At 41.7% G+C, this 24,880-nt stretch overlaps 1 protein-coding gene across 1 annotated transcript in view; it reads left to right on the top strand.

Annotated features, from left to right (window-relative positions):
- Positions 1–24,880, top strand: part of MYO10 (myosin X) — a 522,066-nt gene that overhangs the window by 270,337 nt on the left and 226,849 nt on the right. The window contains exon 4 of the mRNA XM_033935250.1: positions 13,185–13,372. Coding sequence (XP_033791141.1) covers positions 13,185–13,372 — 188 coding nt within the window. The remainder of the gene's footprint in view (positions 1–13,184; positions 13,373–24,880) is intronic.

Raw genomic sequence — 24,880 nt, 5'->3', positions numbered from 1 at the left:
ACTGGTATTATGAGTGTAAATAAGTAGGATTTAGAATGAACATAGTACACGATACTGGTATTATGTGCTTTTATATGTTGGATGGGTGTATTATGGTATAAATGCATAAGATGAGTGTATATATAGGGTGAATTTAGTATTCTCTGGTGCAGGGGTGCCCACACTTTTTGGGCTTGCGAGCTACTTTTAAAATGACCAAGTCAAAATGACAATAAAATTTTAAAAAACATAAAGCACACTGTCCGCAGAGAAAATGTTAATTATAATTTATATTTTGGTTTTTTTTTCAGAGGTCAAGGCAGATGACTTTAAAATATGCAATGTCACACCTCAGTAACGACTATACAACAATAGGCAAATATACCCCCTCCCCTTTTACTAAACTGCGATAGCGTTTTTTAACACATGGAGCTGCGCTGAATGCCCCGCGCTGCTCTCAACGCTCATAGGCTCTCTGCGCTAAAAACCGCTATTGCGGTTTAGTAAAAGGGGGCCATACTGCAAAATATAGACAGCAGATATAAATTCTCAAAACGAATGCATTTTGATCACTAAATTGAAAATAAAATAATTTTTCCTACCTTTGTTGTCTGGTAATTTCATGAGTCTGGTTGCACTTTCTTCTTCTGACTGTGCATCCAATATTTCTTCCCTTCTTTCAGCTTCCTGTATGCTTCCTCTCCTCCAAACCTCATTCCCTCCCCCAACTTTTTCTTCCTCTCTCCCCTGCCCCCTCCCCTTTCTTTCTCCCTGCCTCCCTTTCTTTTTCTTTCTGTCTCCCTGACCCCTTTCTTTTTCTTCCCCCCCCCTTCAAGTCACCACCGCCGCCGCATTGGTGAACAGGCCTCCAAGCCACCGCCGCCGAGTTCTGAGCTCTCCTTGCTTCCCGAAGCTGTAAACAGAACAGCAAAAGAGCCGGGCCCACCAGCCTCCCCCCTTCCCAGCCCCCCCCCCCCCCCCAGGCAGCGATTGGCAGGCCCTGTGCACAGCCTCACATGCCCTGTCCTTATAGTTGTAAGAAGTGAATGATATAAGCTGCCATTACAAACTGGGTAGCTGGGGACATGGGTGGAATTTTTTGTCTGGCTTTATATGACTGTACTAGGTATTCATTGCAAGATGACATAATGTTCGTATTAAAAAAATTGAATTTTTTAATCAACTGGAACCTTCTGTGAAATTGACACAAATATATATTTTTAATATACAGTAATTCCTTTCTTACTTCAGTGTATATAATTTCAGTTTATTCACAAAGGCTGTTTTATTTTAACCACACTCTTCTGATATTTTCTTTCTAACGTTCAGCTAATGTTTCTGAAACCACGAGTACTACTTATGACTGCTTCTGCCTCTTTTCAGTCTAATGAAATGCTTTTCCTGTAATAAAATTCCCAGATACTGGATTACAAGGAAAGTACCACTAGTGGCTGCAAAATTACCATGATAAATGTTTGCTGGTTTATACATTGAGAACCATAGAGACACACTCAGCTTTACTTAAAAAAAAAAAGCTGTTGAACTACTCAACACAGACTAATACAGAAGCTACCACAAACAGAAGTGCAGTTACCTTGAGGTATATGCGTATGGCACACACAAAGGGGGTTCAGCAAGCTCACAGCATATTAAAAATAAATGGCAATAAGGCAGTGGTCTCAAACGCGTGGCCCGGGGGCCACATGCGGCCTGCCAGGTACTATTTTGAGGCCCTCGGTATGTTTATCATAATCACAAAAGTAAAATAAAACAGTTTCTTGATCATGTCTCTTTAGCTATAAATTACAATATTATTATTAAGACATAGCCAAAAGGAAAGATTTATAAACTATAAAGTTTTTACCTCATGCAAAATTGTCATTTCTTTAATAAGACATTAACTATTTTTTTCGGAGGCCCTCCAAGTACCTACAAATCCAAAATGTGGCCCTGCAAAGGGTTTGAGTTTGAGACCACTTCAATAAGGCCATTAGGCATTCCTCTGCAATGCATAGAAGAAAACTGGGGATTTTAACACTGCCAGGTCTGAGGCAGACTAGAAGGATTAGTTGAGAGGATTTACTGCCAGATATTTTTCTGCAACCATAGCAAGGACTTGCAACTTTAAAAGACAACAGGAGGTAATAGCTCTGCATATGTATCCAGGGAAAATGAGAGTAACAGCACACACCTGAAGGTGAAATTTAATGTCATTCTGCTCATAAATACCAACCTTGCCAAACTTTTATGTACACACAATTTTTGCAAGGCTAATATATATATATTTTTTTTGCAGAACACGGGCAGAGATGTGTGCTGGCTTTTTAGGTGCACACAAGTGAAGGTGATCTTAATGCGCCCTTTGTGCACACGTGTCTGGCAGACTTTTTCCTGAATACTACACGCATTCTGCGTGTTTTACCCTTGCATCTCATTTGTTTATTGCATCACTGAACTCTCTCTAACTGGCCTGACAACAGCCATAATTTACTACAGAGACCACCGCAAATCATCCCTTTTTAATATTGCAGGGCCTCACCTCAGCCTTTGACACCATAGATCAGGGGTGGCCACACTTTTTTGACTCGCGAGCTACTTTTAAAATGACCAAGTCAAAATGATCTACCAACAATAAAATTTTTAAAAAAACACAACGCACACTGTACGCATAGAATTGTTAATTATCATTTCTATTCTGAGGTTTTTTTCAAAGAGGTCAAATCAGATGACTCTATGCACTGTCACCTCAGTAACAACCATACAAAAATAGACAAAACCCACCCCCTCCCTTTTTACTAAACTACAATAGCAGTTTTTAGCGCAGGGAGCTGCGCTGAATGCCCAGCGCTGCTCTGGACGCTCATAGGCTCCCTGCGCTAAAAACCACTATTGTGATTTAGTAAAAGGGGACCATATTGTAAAATATAGACAGCAGATATAAATTCAGACACATTTTGATCACTAAATTTAAAATAAAATAATTTTTCCTACCTTGTCTGGTGATTTCATGAGTCTCTGGTTGCACTTTCTTCTTCTGACTGTGCATCCAATCTTTCAGCCTGTATGCTTCCTCTCCTCCACACCTCATTCCCTCCCCCAACTTTTTCTTCCTCTCTCCCTGCCCTGTCTTTCTTTCTCTCTTCATGTCCCCTTTCTTTTTTTCTGTTTCTTTTCTTTCCTTCTGTTTCCCTGCCTGCCCCCTTTCTTTCTTTCTCCCTGCCCTTCCCCAAGCCACTGCCGCTGCCATCGGGGAACAGGACCCAAACGCCACCAACGGATAACAGGCCCCAAAGCCGACGCTGACGCCGACGCCGCCCCATGCTCTCTCTGCTTCGGGCCGATCAATCTTCCTCTCCCCGATGTCAATTCTGCCGTCGGAGAGGAAGTTCCGCCCAGCCAGGCAGCGATTGGCTGGCCCGAACTTCCTCTCCGACGGCAGAATTGACGTCGGGGAGAGGAAGATTGATTGGCCCGATAGATCACCAAGGCAAAGGGAATCCTAGATGATCGACTCACTTTGCCTTGGCGAGCTACCGTTCGATCGTGATCGACCTATTGGGCACCCCTGCCATAGATCATTCCTTACTTCTTAAGAGACAACAATCTCCTGGCATCACCGGCACAGTCTTGCAACGGTTCACCTCATACTTTCATAACCGAAACTACAAAGTCAGCTTTAACAATACAACATTTTCAACCATCCATCAAATATATGGGGGGTCCCACAAAGTTCTATCCTCTCGCCACTTCTTGTCAACATTTTCTTGGCCCCCCTGCTAACATTATTATAATCCATTGGATTCACAGTGTTTACATACGCTCATGATATCCAACTACTAAAGCCCCTGAAGAAATACTGAAAATCAGCTCCAAATTCACTAAAATCAGCTGCTGGCTTCAGCAAAACAAACTGGCATTAAACATTTCAAAAACTAAGGGCATACTGTTTCCAACCTCGTTGGAAGAAAATATATGCCTACCTATATGCATAAATTTTTCCCCAATCCAAGTTGAAACCAAAGTTAAACTTCTGGGAATTATCCTTGACAAAGACCTGAACTTCCATGATCAAATCAGCGCGGTTATCCAGAAATGTTTCTATAAATTGACTTATTTGTTCCATCACATCTCTTCTGGACCCTCCTTCCATTAACATCTTGATCCATGCTCTTGTTATTTCTTATATTGACTATTGTAATGCATTATATCAGGGCATTCCACAAAAAGAGATTCGTCATCTTCAACTCTTGCAAAACACTGCAGTTAAACTGATCTATAGAGCAAAGAAATTCGATCATGTCACCCCTCTCCTCCGCAATGCACATTGGCTACCCATAACTCACCGCATAACATACAAAATACTTCTGCTAACATACGAAAGCAAACATTCGAACTCACCAGCTTTTATTGACAAATTCTGATTCCCTATGTCCCCTCTCGTACACTTTGATCCAACTCTCAACAACTGCTAACAATTTCTTCTGTACGGGAAATATTTTATGATACAACCCGTAAAACCATTTTCTCGGTTACTGCCCCCTCACTATGGAATGCGCTCCCACTAAAGATCCAAATTGAACCTTCCCTAGACAAATTCAAGTCTAGACTCAAAACCTTTCTCTTCAAAGATGCCTACAGCATTTGACTTGAACCCCCTCAAGCTGATTCTATGTAATATCTAATGCGGACGTCTCCAAAAACGCTTCTTTAGGAGCGATCCCATTCCCTTTTGTTTTTGCCCCTCACCTTATCCTTCTGGGCGAGATGGACCTCTGGTCTGCCTCAGCGGAGGCAACTTCTTATGTTCTTATGGAGTAGAGGTAGGTTTATGGATAGTCTGGGACCACTGCTCAGGCAATGGGCCTGATGGGCCGCCGCGGGAGCGGACTGCTGGGCGAGATGGACCTCTGGTCTGCTTCAGCGGAGGCAACTTCTTATGTTCTTATTTTTATTTTCTATCTCGATGTATTCACTTACCCAGTCCCTCCTTCCTTCTGTTCAGTATGCCTTTTCCCTCTCAATACAGCTTTTATTTTTCATACCAGGTTTTGGTATGTTTTATTATTTACCTATTTTGCTTTGTTATCTTATCTTATTTTTTTCTTTTACTTTAGTCTTCCATTGTAAACCGTTTAGGTACTTGTTGATTAAACGGTACATCAAAAAACAAACTTGGAATAATTTTTTCACGAATCATGTGGCAGGAGCCATACGCTCAACAGTCAACTTGCTGCTCAACAGCATGGCTTTCTGCATCACTTCTTGGTCCACTATTCAAGATTTTTAGCATAAGATTAACATAAGAATTGCCATCTCCGGATCAGACACTGGGTCCATCAAGTCCGGTGATCCGCACACGCGGAGGCCCCACCAGGTGTACTCTGGCCTAGTTTTAGTCCCCATATCACCGTATGCTTCTCAAGGGAGATGTGCATCTAATTTACCCTTAAATCCTAGAACTTTTACTTTTACAGATTGTTTAAATTGATAGCACTGACATTTATCCAGTTTCTCATAAGAACATAAGAATAGCCATACTGGGTCAGACCAATGGTCCATCTAGCCAGCATCCAGTCTTCGCAGGAGGCAGTCCAAGTCACAAGTACCTGACAAAAACACAAATAGTAGCTGCATTCCATGCTATCGTCCCATGTCTGTCTCAACAGCAAACTATGAACTTTTCCTCTAGGAATTTGTCCATACCTTTTTTTTTTTAAACCAGCTACATTAACTACTCTGGCAACATTTGCAAAACCTCCCATATTGCCACTGTTCCCTCTAAGCTGAGCGGAAGTCCTCCTGCTGTACTGTGTTTTCTATCAACAGGGACAGGTAGGTTCCCTGGAGTCCTGCAGTGAAACAGCACCACCCACTGGCAGGACTGTAGGTGGAGGACTCCCGCTCAGCTCAGTGGGAACAGTGATTGAGACCCCCATATTATATAAACCTGCCCTGCAAATAGTACCAAACTCTTTGATCCCTTAGTGAGGAAACCAAGAGGGGGCCTATTTCAATGGAAAGGATGCTCTAGGACAGCGGTCTCAAACTCGTGGCCCACGGGTTGCATGTGGCCCGCGGTCTGTACACGATCTCAGAAGCGCCTTCTGCCGCCAATCACCTGCATGCTAATCTCCTGCTGGACACATGTATACACAGGTTCTGTGGTATGCACAATGAAGGCACACTGAAAAGAAAATGAAAGTAACAGCACACCTCTATGCATGTTTTATGTGCGAATATATATATATATATATCTAATATAATAAAACGCTAGGCCGCGCATGCGCACTCCCATCGCGTGGGTCCGTTTTCCATGAGCTATAGCGACCCATAGGAAGTGCGCATGCGCGGCTTAAGGTTCTTGAAAGACGCAGCGGTGGCTACTCTCGCGATCCCCCGCCTGCGTCGGACTTTCGACGTAGGTGGGGATCATGCGAGGAGCCACCGCCGTGGTCTTTCAATTAAAAAAAAAAATACGGCAAGGCGGATGTCGGTCGCGGCGGCTGTTGGCAGCTGCAGGCCGCAGCAACTGTAGCCCACCGCGGCCGAGCACGGAGACGGGCCAAAGTTTTTTTCAACTTCTCAAAGACGCTGCAGCGGCTTACCTCTCAAGAGCAGCTCCTGCGTCGGAGAAAGCGGGCCCGATCGTGAGAGGAGCCGCCGGGGAAGTTACACTGCTGGGGCTTGGGCTGTTATGTCTGTTCAGGCTCCCTCTCGCGGTAAATAGAGGGAGAAGGGAATGCTGCGGCTGCTGGACAGGGAAGTAGGGAAGGAGATAGGAAGAAAGACATAGGGACAGGGGCAGGGAGAGAGACAGAAAGACAGACAGACAAAGGGGGACAGGGAGGGGAGAGAGACAGAAAGAAAGACAGCGAGAGGAAGAGAGGACAGAAAGAAAAAGACAGGGGTTATGGAGAGAAACCAGAAAGAAAGACCAGACATATATTCTACCCACCAGGGGGGAGGAAGGGATAACAGAAAGAAAAGAAGAAAGACACAGGACAGGAGAGACACAGAAAAGACAGACAGACAAATGGGGGCCAGGGAGAGAGACAGACAGAAAAAGACACTATGTATCTAGGAAAATGGACAGTTTGAAAATTGCCCTCCCCCCCATGCAGGTAAAAGGAGCTGCTGATGGCTCTCTTGAGTTTGTTGGCTGTCTGAATTGTTGCTCTGCTGTGGCCGCAGCTGCTGTCTAAGCTGCTACCCCATATGACCACCAAATCTTGCCTAGTGGTTGGGCTGACCCGGGCACCATGAAACGCTCAGAAAGGAAGATTGGATGGGCGCCATCTTAATTTATACCAGAGATGTTCAGCTCATATTTTAAGGGGGGGGAGGGCACATCATATGCCAAAAGGCACATTTTTCTGTAATAGTATGTTTTTTCTTTTTCTTACTTTAGTTACTGGATAAAAGATCCATTTGAAAGAGATGTTTTCCAGTAGTTTTTCACCAATGTTTTTCTGTCATAATCTTTTTTTATACGTTGTAATCAAACTATGGCCATAAGAAGGGAGCTTGACCTCAAAAAAATGCAGCATGTAATTTGGGAAAGAACTGTAGTCGATCCAGCCAGAGACAAGCTGAAATGCATATTGTATTCACCACAGCTGTAGTAACTTCGGGGCTACCAATTAACATGAGAGCGTTCATTATCGGTCAGTTATGACAGATCAGCAGAAAGTAGGAATTCCAGGATTGTACCACTCTCTTCCTCCTTGTATGCAGTCCTTGACCTGTTCAGCTACAGCTGCCTACAACCCAAGACAAAAATAAAATCAAGAACACTAGACACCTGCCGGAAAAATCCTGGGAATTTCTGATTCTACAGTAATTCTTTTATTGTAGCTCTTCAAATAACTTGCTCAAGTATTTCTCTCCCTGCTTGGCCAAACCCAGGCTTTTCTAGCAATACACACTGGAGTGTAGTAGTCTAGTGCTTAAAGTAAATGGGCTTTGAAACCAGAGAGATCAGGGTTCAAATCTGACAACCTTGGCCAAGTCAATTAACCCTCCATTACCTCAGGTATAAATTTGGTTTGTGAGCCATCTGAAGTCATGGAAATACCTACTCCGCCAAGTATAATTCACTTTGATCTACTGGGCATGACCTAAATGCTAAAATTAAATATGTTCTTGGGGCATAACCCCCCTCACCTGAATCTATTGGAGCACTGTAAGAGTGCTGAGGGAAGTTAAGGACATGCTGAACCTTTTATTTTTACCAGGTTTCCTGTGAGGAAATAAACCCCTTTCAATAGTTTGGTGCATCATGAGTGTACTTGACAGCCCTCCCCCATCTGTAAAACAAAAATCAAAGAGTCCTATTCTTTCTAGAGAATTTTCATTGATTGAAGCATCTTGTTCTGAGGTTGAAACTCATATTGAGAAATTAGAGGAAAATCAACTTTCTATCTGGTAGATATTACAACCTTTTTATATAAAATATATTTATATTTAATTTGTTTTATATCCCATTCTCCCCGACGAACTCAGAACTGTTTTATAGGATAACATACAGAAAATTTAGACAAATGGGTTACAGGTTAGCATATTTAATATGTAGCCAAAATGAGCTTAAGTTTGGTATACTTATAATACAGAGTTCATTGTAGTTGGACATAATTATTAGACAAAGGTTTAAATTTGCCATGCTTATAATACAGAGTATTCCTCATAGTTTGGCACACAGTATGAATCTATTTTGTCACAACCATCTGCTGTCAAAAATAGCATAATAAAAGATATAAGCATTTAAAATCCCTCTTGGATATTCTCCCTGTAGGTACCCAGTCCTTCAAATTTTAGCAATAAGAAAAGTATAATAGTACTGTATTATCCCTAACTATCGTCTTGACAAGTGTCCCTGCTCAGGCATCAAAGCAGGGATTTTATAGACCTTTAATACATGAGGAAATTGAATTGGTAAAAGTCTCGCACCTCCAAAGAAAGTCGTTTTGACAGGTGCTACAAGCCAGGGACCCAGAGGAGGTGCACTTTGTAATGTGTCCTTCAGTCCAAATTGAGTATTTCCTGCAAATTGCTAGAGATGCAGAAAACACCCTCTGAGGAATTCTAATGAGTTCCAATCTGGTGTGAGCCACACTCAGGGCAAATGTTTGTCTACTGATATTACCACAGGAAATTGGCTCCCTTTAGAAATGAAAGATGGCAGCTGAACCCTGAGGTGGCTTACTCATCAAACCTATGTATGTATTATTAGAGGAAACAGTCCCAAGGTTGTTCCATTCTATTTCTTACAGTATATCCAATTATCTCGGCTTTGTGTATGTGTTTTTAGGGGGGGGGGCGCAGTAGGAGTGGGTGCTTGATTGGTTGTAGCATCTGCAACTCCCATTTTCACACAATGAGAATTGTTGGGGGGGGGGGAGATTTCAGTTCTGCAAAACACTGATATGCATTTAAGAGTATTTCAAATAGCATTTCTACAGGAAACTTAATGCTCTACATGCAGAAGTAGGCCTTTGAAAAACCATATGCACAATATGTTGGATGGTTACCACCTGTATGCGTATGTTACTGGGCATACCACACCATAGGCAGTGGAACGCTTTTTTTGTTTGAGGGGTAGCCACAAAAACTCAGCCCAGACTCCACCCAAACCCACCCATTGACCCCACCCAAGCTCATGACCCTAACCCCACCCTGTGATAATGATAGTATTAATTGTAATACCATTTTTCTTCCATTCATTTTTTCATATATACACAGAATATAATCTTATTAACAACACATAAGGGTTAAACACTAATTAAACAAAGCACACTGTATGCTTCTCAACATTCATTCCTACCAGAAACACCTGGCCTCGGTGACACATGCAGAACACAGATAATAACCCACAAGAACTGATGGTAGCCAATCAGAAAGTAGTGCATGGCAGGCAGGAGCGCGGAAAGCTCGCGCCTGACCTCTGCTGCTCCTGTCCGGGAAATAGGAGATAGCTAGCAGGGAGGAATCATGCAGAATGTTTTTAACAAGGTACGTACGGCGTCGGGTGTTTGCGGGTGGGGGAGAAGTTTTAAAAAGGGGCTTGCGGCGGGGGAGATTTTTTAAATGGCACGGGGGGGGTTAAAAAATTTGTTCCTGTGGGGGAGAGGGTTGTTTTAAAAAGGTACTGGGGGGATTCTGGCGGGCTGGATGGCTGGCCTGGAGCTGCCTGGCGGGCCTGGGGCTGCCTGGTTTGGGGCTAGCTGGCTGGCCTGGGGCTGGCTGGCTGGTTTGGGGCTAGCCGGCTGGCCTGGAGCTGATGGGCTGGTTTGGGGCTGCCTACCATTAGATGTACCCACCACTAGAAGTGCCCTGTACCCTGTCCTGGCCTACCACTAGACCACCAGAGGGGGTACAGGGCACACTCATTTGGTTCAGAATTTTTTTTCTTGGTTTTTCCTCCTCTAGAGGTGGGTGCGTCTTATGGTCAGGTGCATCTTATGGAGCAAAAAATACGGTGTATTGCATACTAAACCTATTTGGGGGTAAATAGGACTCCTTTGATGATAATTGAAAAAGATGTTTAATAATGCATTACTCAATCAAAGCAAAGCACATGATAAAATGTATTGCATACTAAACCTCATTCCCAAAATTTAAGAAAATAAGAGAAACCCTACTTACAATGACTGTGGCTCAGAGCAAGTAGATATGTCTGATGCACAATCTTCAACTCAAAAGATTCTTTCAAATAGCAATGATAGTGATAATAGGAAACAACTTATATCCAAACACCAATTAAACTTTAAGCAAAAACATTTTTGTAACAAACAAAAGGTTTTTTTTAAGTGAGAAGAGAGTCCTCAATATTCACATCTTCTGAGTGGGGATCGAAACCCCTAAACAAGAGTTGCCACTAGGTAAACCCAAATGGGTTTTCACTTGTGAAACATCTCCGGATCTCTCTTCATATGAAAATTTGTGTTTAAAGTGTCAGTGTGTATAATGTGATGTAATGAAAAACACTTAGGGCTCCTTTTACAAAGGTGCGCTAGCGGTTTTAGCTGAAAAATTACCGCCTGCTTAAAAGGAGGCAGTAGAAGCTAGCGCATGCGGCAATTTAGCGCACACTATTCCGTGCGTTAAGGCCCTAACGCATCTTTGTAAAAGGAGCCCTTAATATTACAAATATTTCAACTGCTACAATCCAAATTGTAATCAATTTCTCAACGTCCATACAATCTTGATAGTCTCAGTGCCATTTCAGATTAATAACCAAAGAGTTGGACAAAACTGTCAGGGCAAGATTCTCAAAAACCTGCGTTAAAAAGCGACGGTCTGCTAACACAGCCATTTAGATACCGAATCCCAAAACCTGAGACATTCTGAAACAATCACACATGGAAATGAGGTCGGCAGATAGCGGTGAAGATTTCTTAATTTGCATGTGTCCATCACTGGTGGGCACAAGTGCAGAAAAACTGTCATTGCTACCGTAAAAAAAAAAAAATAATAATAACCCAAAACAAAAACACAGCAACATCCTTAACCCTCCTGCAGCAGGAGAGATGCCCACTCTCTCCTTCAGCACTAAACTAAATTAAAAAATCCTGCCACGACCCCGACCTCCCCCCCCCAGCAGCAGGAGAGATGCCCACTGTATCCTGCTGCAGTAAACCACCCGCCGCGACCGGCCCCAACCTCTCCCCCACTAGTAGTGACCCCCCTTACCTCAACAGATGAGCCGGAGACAGAGGGACGTGGACATCACCTGCTGCTGCGTCGTCTAAAATGGTAATTCCCCTCCCCGGTACATCTTGAGATACCGGGGAGGGGTTTGAGGCTCTGATTGGCCCAGGGTGTTTAAGGCCCCTTCTACAGATACTACGGGAAGGGTCCTAAGGCTCTGATTGGCCTGAATGCCTAAGGCCCCGCCTATGGTATATCACTATTTTTGAGATGTGGATGCGATTGTATAATCCTTCCTAAAATTCAACAAGGCTCTGTTCCACTTCATATGTACTCCCTGGTTGGATTTCCTCCTACATGTAAAAGCTATTTGTGTGGTCAACTTTCTCTTTTCTTTCCTAATTCTAAAGGAATAAAATTGAAAAAGCTTTTTGCTATATCCTTTGCCTATCAAGCAGCAAAGAACTGGACAGTTTACCAGTGAATATCCTACTACTGCTACGATTAATTATTTCTATAGCACTATCAGACGTACGCAGCACTGTACAGAGTCACAAAGAGTAAAAAAAACAGTCCCTGCTCGAAAGAGCTTACAATCTAAACAGGCAAGACAGACAAACAGGACGTCATGGATACAGTTAAAGGGAACGGTTAATCAATTGACTGGGTTGGAGGGCAGAGGAGTAGGGTTAAGGACTGAAAGATATATCAAAAAGGTGGGTTTTCAGTCTGCTTTTAAGCAAGGGAAGGGGCTTGATGGACAAACTCGGGTAATTTATTCCAGGAATAGGGGGCAGCTAGATGAAAGGAACGAAGTCTGGAATTGGCAGTGGAGGAGAAGTAATGCTAAGAGCGACTTATCTGAGGAACGGAGTTCTCTGGGAGGTATATAAGGAGAGAGAAGCGAGGAAAGATATTGAGAGACTTATATTACTGTTAACTGTGCTGTATGAATTCTTAATTGTAATTTAATTTGTATTACTGTACATGTTTTTTATGGGTATTGATACCATTTTCTCTATCTTTAGCTGCAGTGAACCACTTTTTTCAGGTTTTTGCAGTATATAAGAATTGTTCTAAGTTTTGTGGGTCTTGAGTGCCTTTTAACACAGTCAATGCGAAGATGCGAGTCTGTCCGTTTCTATTGTTTACATTCCTTTTCCCCTTTCCCTTACAGAGAAGATGGTAAAGGCACATGGTTGTCGTGGACCGTTACCAGAGGGTGTTTTCTTCTCCCCCCACCCACCCCCAGCACCGTACATTTTGCTTTCACAAGCACTTTCTTGCAGTTGTATGCTTTGCCAGTTCCAGACTGCAATCCATTGCACTTGAAGAGGTTTTGCATTTCATCCTGAGCATTACCTGACTGGTTTTCTAATGTGTAGGTTCTTGCTAATCATACCCTGCTGCTGACATGAGTTCAACATAATGTGTAGGTAGAGCTCATTTGAGAACCGCAGTGCACTGAGGGAGCAAGTGAGACTGTGTATGAACACCCTTGACCTGCACATTACAGGTACGCAGCCAGCAGTCACCATCTTTCTGTTTTGGATTTGCAGACGTACATCGGCTCCATCCTTGCGTCCGTGAACCCTTACAAGACCATCCCACGGCTGTATGACCAGGCCACAGTGGAGCAGTACAGCAAGCACCACATGGGCGAGATCTCACCTCACATCTTTGCTGTTGCCAACGAGTGTTACCGCTGCCTGTGGAAACGCGGTGACAGCCAGTGCATCCTTATCAGGTAGGTGGCTGCAGGCTCGAATTCTTCAGGGTCTTTTACTTGTGGGTGTTTTAATGGAAAAGTGAGTGGAAAGAGAAGCTTCCTCTTGGAGATTCCAGCATGTTATTGAGTTAGATGTATTGTTCCCGGTAAGGAATGCTAGATTTTTTAAAAAGAAGTTATTCTCTTATTAAACATAAGCAAATTCTTTGAGTTCCATAAAACTGTTTTGGCGCTTTTTTTTTTTTTTCCTCCACAGAACATTATGTTGGGTAATTATTCTGCCAACGCTTTCTTTTCTTGGGCACGTAGAAATGCAGCCTCCGTACAGTGAATCAGTTAAAATCTTGAAAAAAAAAAAAAACCCTTCTGGTTTTGACACCGACATCTGTGCCACTATAGATGAGGGTTAATGGAGTCTTGGTGAAAGGTTTCCAGCGTCACAGATGGCTGCACGGTGTGTAACTTTTGTCATCCCTGGCTCATCCTGTCTGTTTCTGAGAGGAATTCTTTGGAAGCTCTGTCAAAAGGAGAGATGGTGACCTGCCTCTAGATCAGGGTTCTTAACCAGCGGTGCAGTCAGACAGGGGTGGAGAACAGTCTTGAAATCTGAGGCAATTTTCTGAAACTTTCTAGACAGCGAATGCAGTTATTAGAGCCGATATTGGTGATATAACTTTGTACTGCCGTAATTTTAGCTGCATGTTAGCAGTTAATATTTTTAGCGGCTATCGGCGGCATGTGCAGCAGTCATTAGTCGCTAGTGGACACTGGATTTAGGAAGGGAATGTAAGGGGTTTCATTGGTCAGTTAAAGGAGTGCATAAGAATCTCTGTTCTCGAGGGCTTTAACTTAGTCTTGTCACTGACCAGCTCTGTGCTGATCAAGTAAACTGTTTCGTTATCTGAATAGTCCCTTCAAAGGCAGAACCTGCTTATATTTGTGTTTTCCCACTTAGATTCCTCAACCTTTCAAAGGTTTCACTTTCCTAGCTCTGGTTTGTCGTGAGTTACGTGATAATTTATCTTCACCAGTGCTGAAAATTGCCTCTAACATATGAACTTTGTGCTAAAATACACTGTGTAGAGCGGGGGGGGAGGGGGGAAGTCCTATAAGCAATTACAATTATGGTAAAATGAATAGTCTCTTGTTTAATGCCTTGGCTCTTTTCTCTCATGGAAATATGATTTTTATTTTTCTTTCCTTTTTTGGTTCCTATTAAGCAATGCTCAGTGCGACCAGAGTAGGTTGTGGTAGTGGCAGCTCTTGAAAACTGCTAGAATTTTCTGCTTCCAGGAAGAGTGGTAGTCACTTAACTTCATCCTGTGTTTGGCCTAAATTCACTAAACTTACCAGTCTGGATCATTGTTGGGCGATTTTTGACCAAGTTTTGCCGAGCGACCGATTCACTACAGATTCTACATGCAAATTATCTAATTGGACGCACGCCCTAAAGCGATCCCACTGATTGCTGTAAGAGCGATCGAAACGCATGCGCAGAGTATCTTTGTTTATTGATGCAATTTACGCATGCGCTAGCTCTTCGCCTTTACTACTTAGTGGGCGGGGTTTATTCCCGCAATTCATTGGCGGCAAAGCACAGGCGAGCGCAAAAGAAAGGAGGAGGGGTGGCTGCAGTTTGCCTTTGCTTGCCCTACAAGTTGGACATGTTTAAAAAGGAATGATTTGTGACCGACGCAGTGAATTATTTTGTGTATCCAGATTATCGAACAGAACACGCTTTAAACCCGCGGGTTAAAACCACAGACTCACAATGCACTTACAGAATATTTAAAAAAGGAATTCTTACGCATATGTAAAGATATTTTACAGTTTTATTTTTAATTTTGATGGTTGTTTTATATGTAACCTCGATACTGATATTTGAGGGCAGGAGAGTCGGCAAGGATAGTAAGCGACTGGTCCTCAGCAATCGCTTCTTTTTGGATCAGCAAACCCAATCGGTGTTCCTTCTTCTGCTTAGTGAATCGATGGCTTCCTACTTTTGCATGCCATTTCCCCTCATTTGCATGGGTGGATTGGATCAGAGATTGATTGGGAAGCTGTTTAGTGAATCGGGTCGGGGAACAATCGCAAAACCAGTAAAACTGGTTTTGTGATCATCATTACAGGATCAGTAAGTCACCCCCCACTGCTTACACCAGGCTCATGTCCAGACCTAGAGTCCTTCTGTCTGTTACAGGTTTCTGTTGTCATGTGGGCAGGATGTAGCAGAGAGAATAAGCCTTGGAGTGGCCAGAGGGAGCCTGATGTAAGCAGTGCCAGCAAAGGTGCAAGTATGTAGGACATGCACATGGTGGAGAATGGGGAGATGCCAAACAGGAAGGAGGAAATGAGGGGGGTGGAATGTCTACACTGGAAGGGAGAGTAGGGAAATGCACTTGGTTGAGAAGGAAGGAAAGGGAGGGAGATAGACTGCACAAAAGGAAGGAAAGAGGGGGGAAATGCTGCACATGGATGGGAGGGAAGAGAAGGGGAATACTACACATGGATAGAGGTGGAAAACTAGATTTGTGAAAAAGGCATAAAAATGGAAGCAAAGTAAATGTGAAAGATCAGTACAGTACTAGAGATGTAGGGCAGGAAGTAAAGAAAGAAAGGTTAGCAAATGGACAGGAGGCCCTGGCAAAAGTTATAAACAGATACTGGGAACAAGATGAGTAGGAAAATGATTGAGAATTTATTTCTGCTGGTGTTATGTTGCATTTTTTATTTCTCTGCATGCAGAGACTGCTCAAGTTATTAATCAGCCTCAAATGAGGAACTGTATCTGAGGCTTTACCGGAATCTTAAGTGTAGACTACATCCAGCACATATCCTTGATTTAGGTCTTCTATCACCCGGTCAATGAAATCAGTCATATTTGTTTGGCACAATCTACCTTTGAAGCCATGCTGCCTTGGATCTTGCATCCCAATGGCTTCTAGAAATTTCACTACCCTTTCCTTCAGCAGTGTCTCCCTTACATTTCTCACCACCCAGGTAACACCAGCCTGTATTCCACCTCAACTGATATCCTCCCCCCCCCCCCACCCCCGCTATCTCATCTTCCACTTCCCGTTATTCATCTATTATTCCTGGCATCGGTTCTTCCCGATAAATGCAGTATCTTCTCTTCTCTGCAGCAGCAGGGCATCCTCTGTTACAAGGCATAGGATTCCTGTGACACACTTGGCACATTTCTGCTGTGCCTGGCTTTCTTTTTCTTGTGCAACCTCATATTGTGTTTAAGAACACACATATGAGGATGGAAAAACACACCAGTAGGTACTACTGCTCCAGTAAATTGTACCCAGAAATAATCAAGGAGGGTGGGGGGAGACAATTCGGAATATCTGGCTCTGAGGGGAAGCAAAAGTTCTACAATATAGTTGTTTATGCCTGCTCTCAAGTGGAGGAATGGCCTGGTGACTAGAGCAGGGGCCTCTGCACCCTGAGGTTGTGAATTTGATTCCCACTGCAGCTTCTTGCAACTCCATGCAAAGTCACTTAACATTTCATTACCTCGGGTACGAAATAAGAACCTGTCTAATAAATGTAAACCACTTTGATTGTAACCACACAGAAAAAGTAGTATATCAAGTCCCACCCTCCCAAATGTACGCATGAACAGTACGTCTGTCCAGTACTGCTCTTTGGAATTTGGAGTATTATAAATGATGTTAATGAGAAGAGAGCAAGAACCTTTAAAGATTCCCATTAAAAGCAATTCTGAATTATTATCACGTTACAGGAAAAGTTTTACTGCTTTTTAAGGCAGTGTCCAGAACCATATCTCATCCATATTCCATTGTGGATGTTTTGGAAACTGTCAGTAGGACAGCTTGGGAATCCACTGATCTAATGATACAAAGTTGCCAAAAGACCCAATTTCCGCATGACAACAGACACCTTGGTATCTTCTGTTTTTTTTTCTTTTTGTTTTTAATGCATTCTAGAATCATTAGTGCAACAATCCTGGTAGCAACATGGGTCAGACGGTTTCTCATCCCAGGACAAAAAGAAAAAAGCTAGATGCAAAAATTTAGGGGTCCTTTTACTAAGGCACGCCAGCTGTTATAGCATGCGTTAAACGTTAATGCGTCCATAGACTATAATGGACGCATTAGCGTTTAGCACACACTAATATTTAGTGCACGCTAAAACGGCTAGCGTGCCTTAGTAAAAGGACCCCTATACAGCCTCTGAGCACTCTTGCTGTATAGGTATCCACCAGTGTGCACTGCACATACTTTAGGAGTATGTGCAATGCACACTGGTTTATATAACTACCTTCCTGTTAGAAACTGTACTCAAGGGTAACTGATGTCTAGAGAGGAGGTGACTTGCTGAATCTTATGCATATGAGGAGAGCCCTCTTACAGAACAAGACGTACGTTGTTGATGGCCCTATGATGTGTACTAAATTTGTCCAAAGGCTTTTGCACAAAGGATACAAGGCACAGGCTGTTACTTGCTGTGCATTTGGTGCCCCCTAATGGGCATCTTCTGTTTTGCATCCAGGTTATTACATTGTGAAGGTGGGAGGGTGTTGGGTCTTAGGAAGTAGGGTGATGATCAGCAAGCACTTGTGTTTAAACTAAAATATATTGTCTTAAAACATTTAATATTGATTTTCATTTAAAAAAAAAAAAGGTTGTAAAGCATTTTTTTTTTCAGTTCAATCATTTTTATTAATATTTTTGTTACAGAATATAACAGACAGTGACCACGTAGCTATGAGATACCCCAGCAGATTGCATATACAATCGGTCAGTGATATAGCTTCAAGTACTGTGGAAGGTTGCTTGGTGATTTGGTAGAGGCAGTTGATTTTCTAAAGCATTGGGATTCTCCATTTTGCTGGGGGCATGAGCCAGGGGTCTAGTCTGGTTTTTTTAAAATTTATTTTAAATGTGGTGTCTTGTATACCGCTAATGTCACAAAGGATTCAAAGTGGTTTACAAAACAAATTGATTTAAGCAAAGATTTAATTAGGTACTTTGAACTTCCTTCTCTGTCCCAGACGGGCTCACATCTAACTATAATACCTATGAAAAATATTTACATACATACCAGAGATATGTAAAAGAAGAAAAAGGGAGCACTGGCTGTGAAGTGACGAAAGCCATTTTGAGAAGCCCTGATCTAAGTTGCACCTAAACACCCCTCCTGTCCTCTATCCCAAACGCTCAAGGAGCTGATATTAAGGGCCCAATTTTATAACAGGAGGCCTGTGTGAGAAGTCCTAAAGCCCCCTATTTGTAACCTATTTTATAAAGATAATGTAGGTGCCTAAGTTCCTTTTTTTAAAAGAGGCTCCCAGAATCAGCCCCACTAGTGCAGAGATGTTGATACTTATTATACCTGCCCTGAACCAGGTAAAACTGTGTTTGTTTACTCTACAGAGGTATATCGCAACTCAGCCCCCGTGACAGCTTTATATGATGCATGTATGAGGGCGAATCAAAAATAAAGGCTATTGTTAAATTGCGCCATAACGGAACAGAGCTAGTGAAATGCAACATATGTACTCGTACATTGCCTGTTGGATAGTTAGTCCACGCACAGTATAGCGCTCCACCATGTGGTCAGAAACATGGATGCTCCATTGCAAGATTGCACCATTGAAAACCAACGTGCAGTAATGCGCTTTCTTTGGGCAGAAGGAGTGAAACCTGTAGAAATTCACCATCAGATATTGACTCATTATATACATAGCACCATGACTCGGCAAAAGGTTTATGAGTGGGTAAAAAGGTTTAAAGCAGGAAGAACAGGTATAACTGACAAAGGTCGTTCTAGTTGTCCATCGACTTTACGCACACAAGAGCACATTGACAGGGCGGATGCCTTGATTAGAGAAGACAGACAGATAACGGTGTCTCAATTGGCTGCAAATTTAGATATCAACTATGGATCTGCATTTGCCATAATGACTTGGGATACAGGAAAGTCTGCGCACAATGGTTTCCCTAACAGCTTATGATCTGCACTAGCAAAAGCATGTGGAGGTTGCGACCCAGTTCCTGACACAGTATGAAGAAGATCTGAGTATTCTGGAGAGAATTGTCACTGGTGACGAGATATGAGTGCATCACTATGACCTGGAAAGCGAAAGACGAAGCATGGAGTGGAGACATCCGTTTTCTCCAGCAAAGAAGAAATTCAAACATCAGCCCTCCTCCAAGAAAATCATGTTTCATAGAAACATAGAGTAACAAGTCTGCCTACTCAAGAACCCTCCCTCCTTTGAGAATCCATCTTTTAAGTGTAACTCTGTAGTAATCCTACCTGTTTGTCCCATCGTCTCTTGAAGTCGAGCAGGTTACTGGCCTGGCGTGGAAGTCCATTCCATCGATCAATAACCCTTTTGGTGAAGAAGTATTTCATGGTGTCACCATGAAATCTTCCCCCCTTAAGTTTTAGCGGATGCCCTCTTGTCGCCGTGGGACCTGTAAGAAAAAAGATTTCTTCCTCCACCTCAGTGCGGCCCGTGATATTTGAATGTTTCTATCATGTCCCCCCTTTCTCTGCGCTCTTCAAGAGTACAAGACAGTCTGCTCAGACGTTCTTCATATGGGAGATCTTTAAGTTCCGAGACCATCCTAGTGGCCATTCTCTGGATTCATTCACTTTGCATCCTTTTGATAGTGTGGCCTCCAAAACTGGACACAGTACTCCAGGTGAGGTCTCACCATGGATCTGTATGACTTCAGGCTTTCAGCTGATAAAGCTCCTTCTGATGCAACCTTCTTTTGGGACATGAAGAGGCCTATTCTGGCGCATTTCCAAACGCATGGGCAAACAGTGAAAATTACTGTGCGTTGCTGTGAAATGAACTTTAAACCTGCAATTCGCATCAAAAGAAGAGGAATGTTGTCCAAAACAGTCTTGGCTGTGCCATGATGATGCACGTCCTCATACAGCAGCAGCGACAGAAGAGAGTGCAACGCCTTCCACATCCTCCTTACAGCCCAGATCTGGCACCTAGCGATTATCACATCTTCAGTCCACTGAAGGAGACGCTGCAAGGTCGCAAATTGACCTTTTGATGATGAAGTAAAGGAAGTGGCACTCACCTGGCTTCGGGAACAGCAGAAAAACTATGCACAAATGGCAGAACTAGTTGTATTATATTGTATTTATTGAATTTGATATACTGCTCGTATATGAGTATTAAGCGGTTTACAAAGCTAATAATATAATAGGCACATTGAACTACCCTCTCTGTCCCAGGTGGGCTCACAATCTAAACTAAAGTGCCTGAGAGAAAAACATTGCTTGCATAAAAGATAAATTGAAAAGAAGAACCCCCAGAGAAAACATCATATTAGCTACCAGGAACCCTAAAGTATCCAGGAAGGATGAAAATAAAGTTTACATTACAAAATATAAAATAGCAGACAAATGAATATATAAGTTACAATCAAGCAAAAATAGAAAGATGAAGATAAAAGCAATAAAGGAAAAATTAAAACAAATGCAACAAAAAATTATACAAGAAATGTGTCGTCTTGCATGGGGACTATGTGGAAAAGCAATATGTTCAGTTGCTCATAGTTACTTCTATTAAAGCCATTAAACATATTTTCCCTTTACTTTTCGTTTTACACTCATAAATGTATGTACCATCTTGTTGCTGCAGGCACTTATATGTGTCTATGCCACGGAGCAGTTTTTTAAAAGTCCTTTCCCACATCTGTATCTTCTTTGCCATCCCTAGCATAGTATGTGCACAAGAAACACTATTTATTGCAGGCAGAGTGGGCATTTGCACAGAGTAAAAACAAAAGACTGTGGATGTTCTGAAAGATGATTTATTATTCGCTCTTCACAATAAAAATACATGCAGCAGGGAAATTTTAAGAAATTTCAGGTTATTTGGAAGCCATTAACAAGATACTGTAAAGATTGAAATTACTGCATAGAATAAATATTATTTTTTTCCCTTTTTGTTCATACACGTCGAGGGTGGGGTGGGGGGGATGGTAATATGTTATGATTTATTTTTGCTTATGAATAACTGCTGGGTATAAGGGAGGGGGGGATATTTGATGCGAGTTAGAATTTGATGATATATTAAGGGCTCCTTTTACGAAGCCGCGTTAGCGCGTGCGACTTTTAATCACGTGTTAACCCCCGCGCTGGCCAAAAAACTACTGCCTGCTCAAGAGGGGGTGGTAGCGGCTAGCGTGGCCAGCGGTTTAGCGCGCGCTATTACGCACGTTAAAACTGCTAACGCGCCTTCGTAAAAGGAGTGATGTTAAAGTATAAATGAATGTATTATATGTTACACTTATTGTGAGTTTTAAAAATGAATAAAGATTAACAAAAAACCAAACAACAAAAGTCTGAATTTGTAATACACGTATGATTGTCCTGGCGGACCCTCATGCATGTAATTACAGATTCAGACTTATTTGTATTTTTATTGTGAAGAGCGAGCGAACATCCACATCCGCAATCCTTTTGTTTTTTACCTTTGGGCCTTCCCTTTTTGTTTTGTCATGTGCACAAAGTAAACATTTTTAGTTTGGATTTTTTTTTTTTTTCAGTTTTGAGGCATTTTACAGTTCATAATCATATTGAACAACTTTTATTGGTCATTCCCACTCTTAAATTCATAAATACCCGAAGACAATATATCTTCACTGTTACAGCACCACTAACATGGAATTCTCTCCCACTTTATTTAAGGAGGAGAAAAATCTTGATAAATTCAAAAGCCAACTTAAGAGCTTTCTTTTTTAAAGACGCTTTCAATATTAATTGAAATGCCAATTGCTCTTTATAACTCCTTTTCATTTTAGTCAGCTATGTATACTATTTCCAAGAATATTTTGTTTTCCCTTTCCTTTTGTATTTTATCCTTAACGGTCCCTCCTTTTCTAGTATAAATTGTATTTCTTTCCCCTCTATCCCAGTGTTTCCTGTTGTAATTTGTCTAGTTATTAAATGATTTATTATATTTTTACTATATATTGTTATTGTTTTATCATGTATTCTTGTATATGTAAATCGCTTTAGTAATTGTGATAGGGCGATCAATCAAATAACGATATAAACTTGAAACTTGATATTTGTTTTTTAAACACATATATCAAATTAGCTTCACACTCCATTTTAAATGGCACAGTAACGAGATGAGGATTGCACTAATGAATGTACACCGCTAGCAGACAGCATCCACATCCTTCTGGCTGAAGTAAAGTGTAACGTTTAAACGTAAGGTTTTGAGCTATGAATTGAGGTTGTAACGTCCCTTTTAAACTTTTCCTTTCTTGGTAGTTTTGGTTGCCACTTGTGGCAGTTTAGGGAGGAGAAGGGAGATTAAGAGAGAGATGGAGGCAGCATTGAGGTTCATCTCTCGAGGATGGTTACCTCAGCTGTGGACCTCGTGCTCAATGTACAGTTCAGTAACATTGACGTACAAAAAAAAAAGCTTTACACAGAAATATAATGAATCGCTGTCCAAAATGCATGTACGAAATAAATATTCATAAACGCAGGGGTGGCATATGCTGGTTGTCATTGGAAACGGTGTATACATTAGGTATGTTTCAGCAACAGAATCAATTTGCAGGATTGTACAGGACCTGGAAGAGCTCATGTGTTAGATGTGCATATTTGGCATGTATATATTCTATGCATTAAAGGTATCGTATGAATGTCTGCAGTTGAACACATTGCCTATCATTTTACAGCCACATCACCTCCCTTTAAGCCTGTATTCAGCAGTGTGATTACCTCAGCTTCCCCCCCCCCCACCACACTGCCTTTTCCTTCAATAGACTAAGAAAAGTTGCAGGTACTTCTCACAAAAGAGAGAAACTGGCATGAAAACACTGGCTAAAGCTAGCAACAGAAGAATGATCTAACTCTTCACTCCTCTTCAGATCTAGCGCTAAAGCCCTAACATTCAAAACTCTGCACTTTGCTTTCGTCTCTTTGGCACATTTTGCATCTGAGTTTTGGGAGGTTTTTTTTTTGTTCAAACATTTTATTAGTTTTATCAATAAATACAATAAAAGTACACAAATGGTAACAAGACAAGTATAGACATGTTGTAACAATCATCCTCATAAATCATTTTAGGATTAACAATAAACTAAACATAGTACAACCAGTCTAAGTATGTCAAATTCAGAACATAAATCCGGTGCTTATCTTTGGCTGCACAACGTATATATAGGTATAGAGAAAGAAAAGAGAGAAAGAGAGAGTTCCCCAGTGAGTGCCACATGACATCAACCAGTCTGTTCAGATATGCAAGATGTAACAGAGACGTTAGGTTTATGAACAGACAGCGTGGACTGCAAAGTAAAAATGTCATTGGTCTATACTACAGTAGGACTGTTTAGGTCCCCACACCTTAAGAAAATACTTGTAGAATTGTGTTTCTTCAGGATATGACGCTTTTCAAATTCTTTCAAATTTGGTGGTGATACAAACTGTATTCCTACCATACCATGTAGTCTACTTTTGATTGGTCTTTCAAGCAGTGTAGAATATTAATAAATGGCCAGAAATAGTAAGATATTAAGTAGACGAGCATTGTGCTCTGATAGTGACCATGATGAACCAGTATAAGAATCTTTAAGATTGTAAGGTGTCGTGAATATTTAAGACGGAGGAGATAGTGTCCCAGACCTTGTCCCTGTATATGGCTGGGGTGACAATAATAGTATATCATATGAGATAGCGAGCCTTCAGCGTTACTGTAAGACCAGCATAAGTTAATGAATCCTTTGAGAGTTTAGCAAATTTCTTTTAGGATCCAACGGGTTCTATGTAGGAGAAAATAAATCGGACTGTGAAACGGCTGCTGATCGTATGGATTTTAAACATCCTGGTCCAGACGTCTTTCCAATATCGTCCTCCAACCTCCATTTTGTAAGTCAGAATGCTAAGCGCACATAAGTTGTGATATGGAAGTAGAAGAAGTTTGTTTTAGTATTGAATAACCATTTAGAGAGGCTGTGTCCTTTTGAGAGTTAACTAATTTGGAGTGTGAGAGAAGATCAGGAGTTGGTTTCAGTATGGTTGGATTGGATTATTTACATGTAAGCTGTGTCGTAATTGGAGCCCATCTGAAATATTGGTTGGCCGGGATGCCATATGATTTTTGCAGTCCTCAAAAGTCATCCATTTTTGGTGTAGAATCAAATCTTTCAACATCCAATATTCCACAGTTTTGCCATTATGTCCCATCTAGGGTAGCATCTTGTATGGTAGTATTGCTATTGTCAATCCAAAAAGTCAATCAGAGAGAAAAAAATAGTATAGAGCAAAATTCTCAAGGACAATATAAACTACAATACTAGAGGAATTTCATAAAAAATACAATAAATATATGTGTCAGTGACGTGAAACATATCAAGTAGCCACAGGGAGGCTGAAGAATGGTCAACTTATAAACATCATTGCTTCCATTATTCAAAATATCACTAATGTAATGTGTCTAAAAGTTCTAAAACGTATAAGAAAAATCACTTATCTCAGTTCTTGTAGACTCTCACAGTTCTC

Source organism: Geotrypetes seraphini, chromosome 2, assembly GCF_902459505.1.
Source record: "Geotrypetes seraphini chromosome 2, aGeoSer1.1, whole genome shotgun sequence".
Taxonomy (NCBI): domain Eukaryota; kingdom Metazoa; phylum Chordata; class Amphibia; order Gymnophiona; family Dermophiidae; genus Geotrypetes; species Geotrypetes seraphini.
The sequence above is the reverse complement of the archived record's forward strand: the minus strand, read 5'-3'. Positions and strand labels throughout refer to the sequence as shown.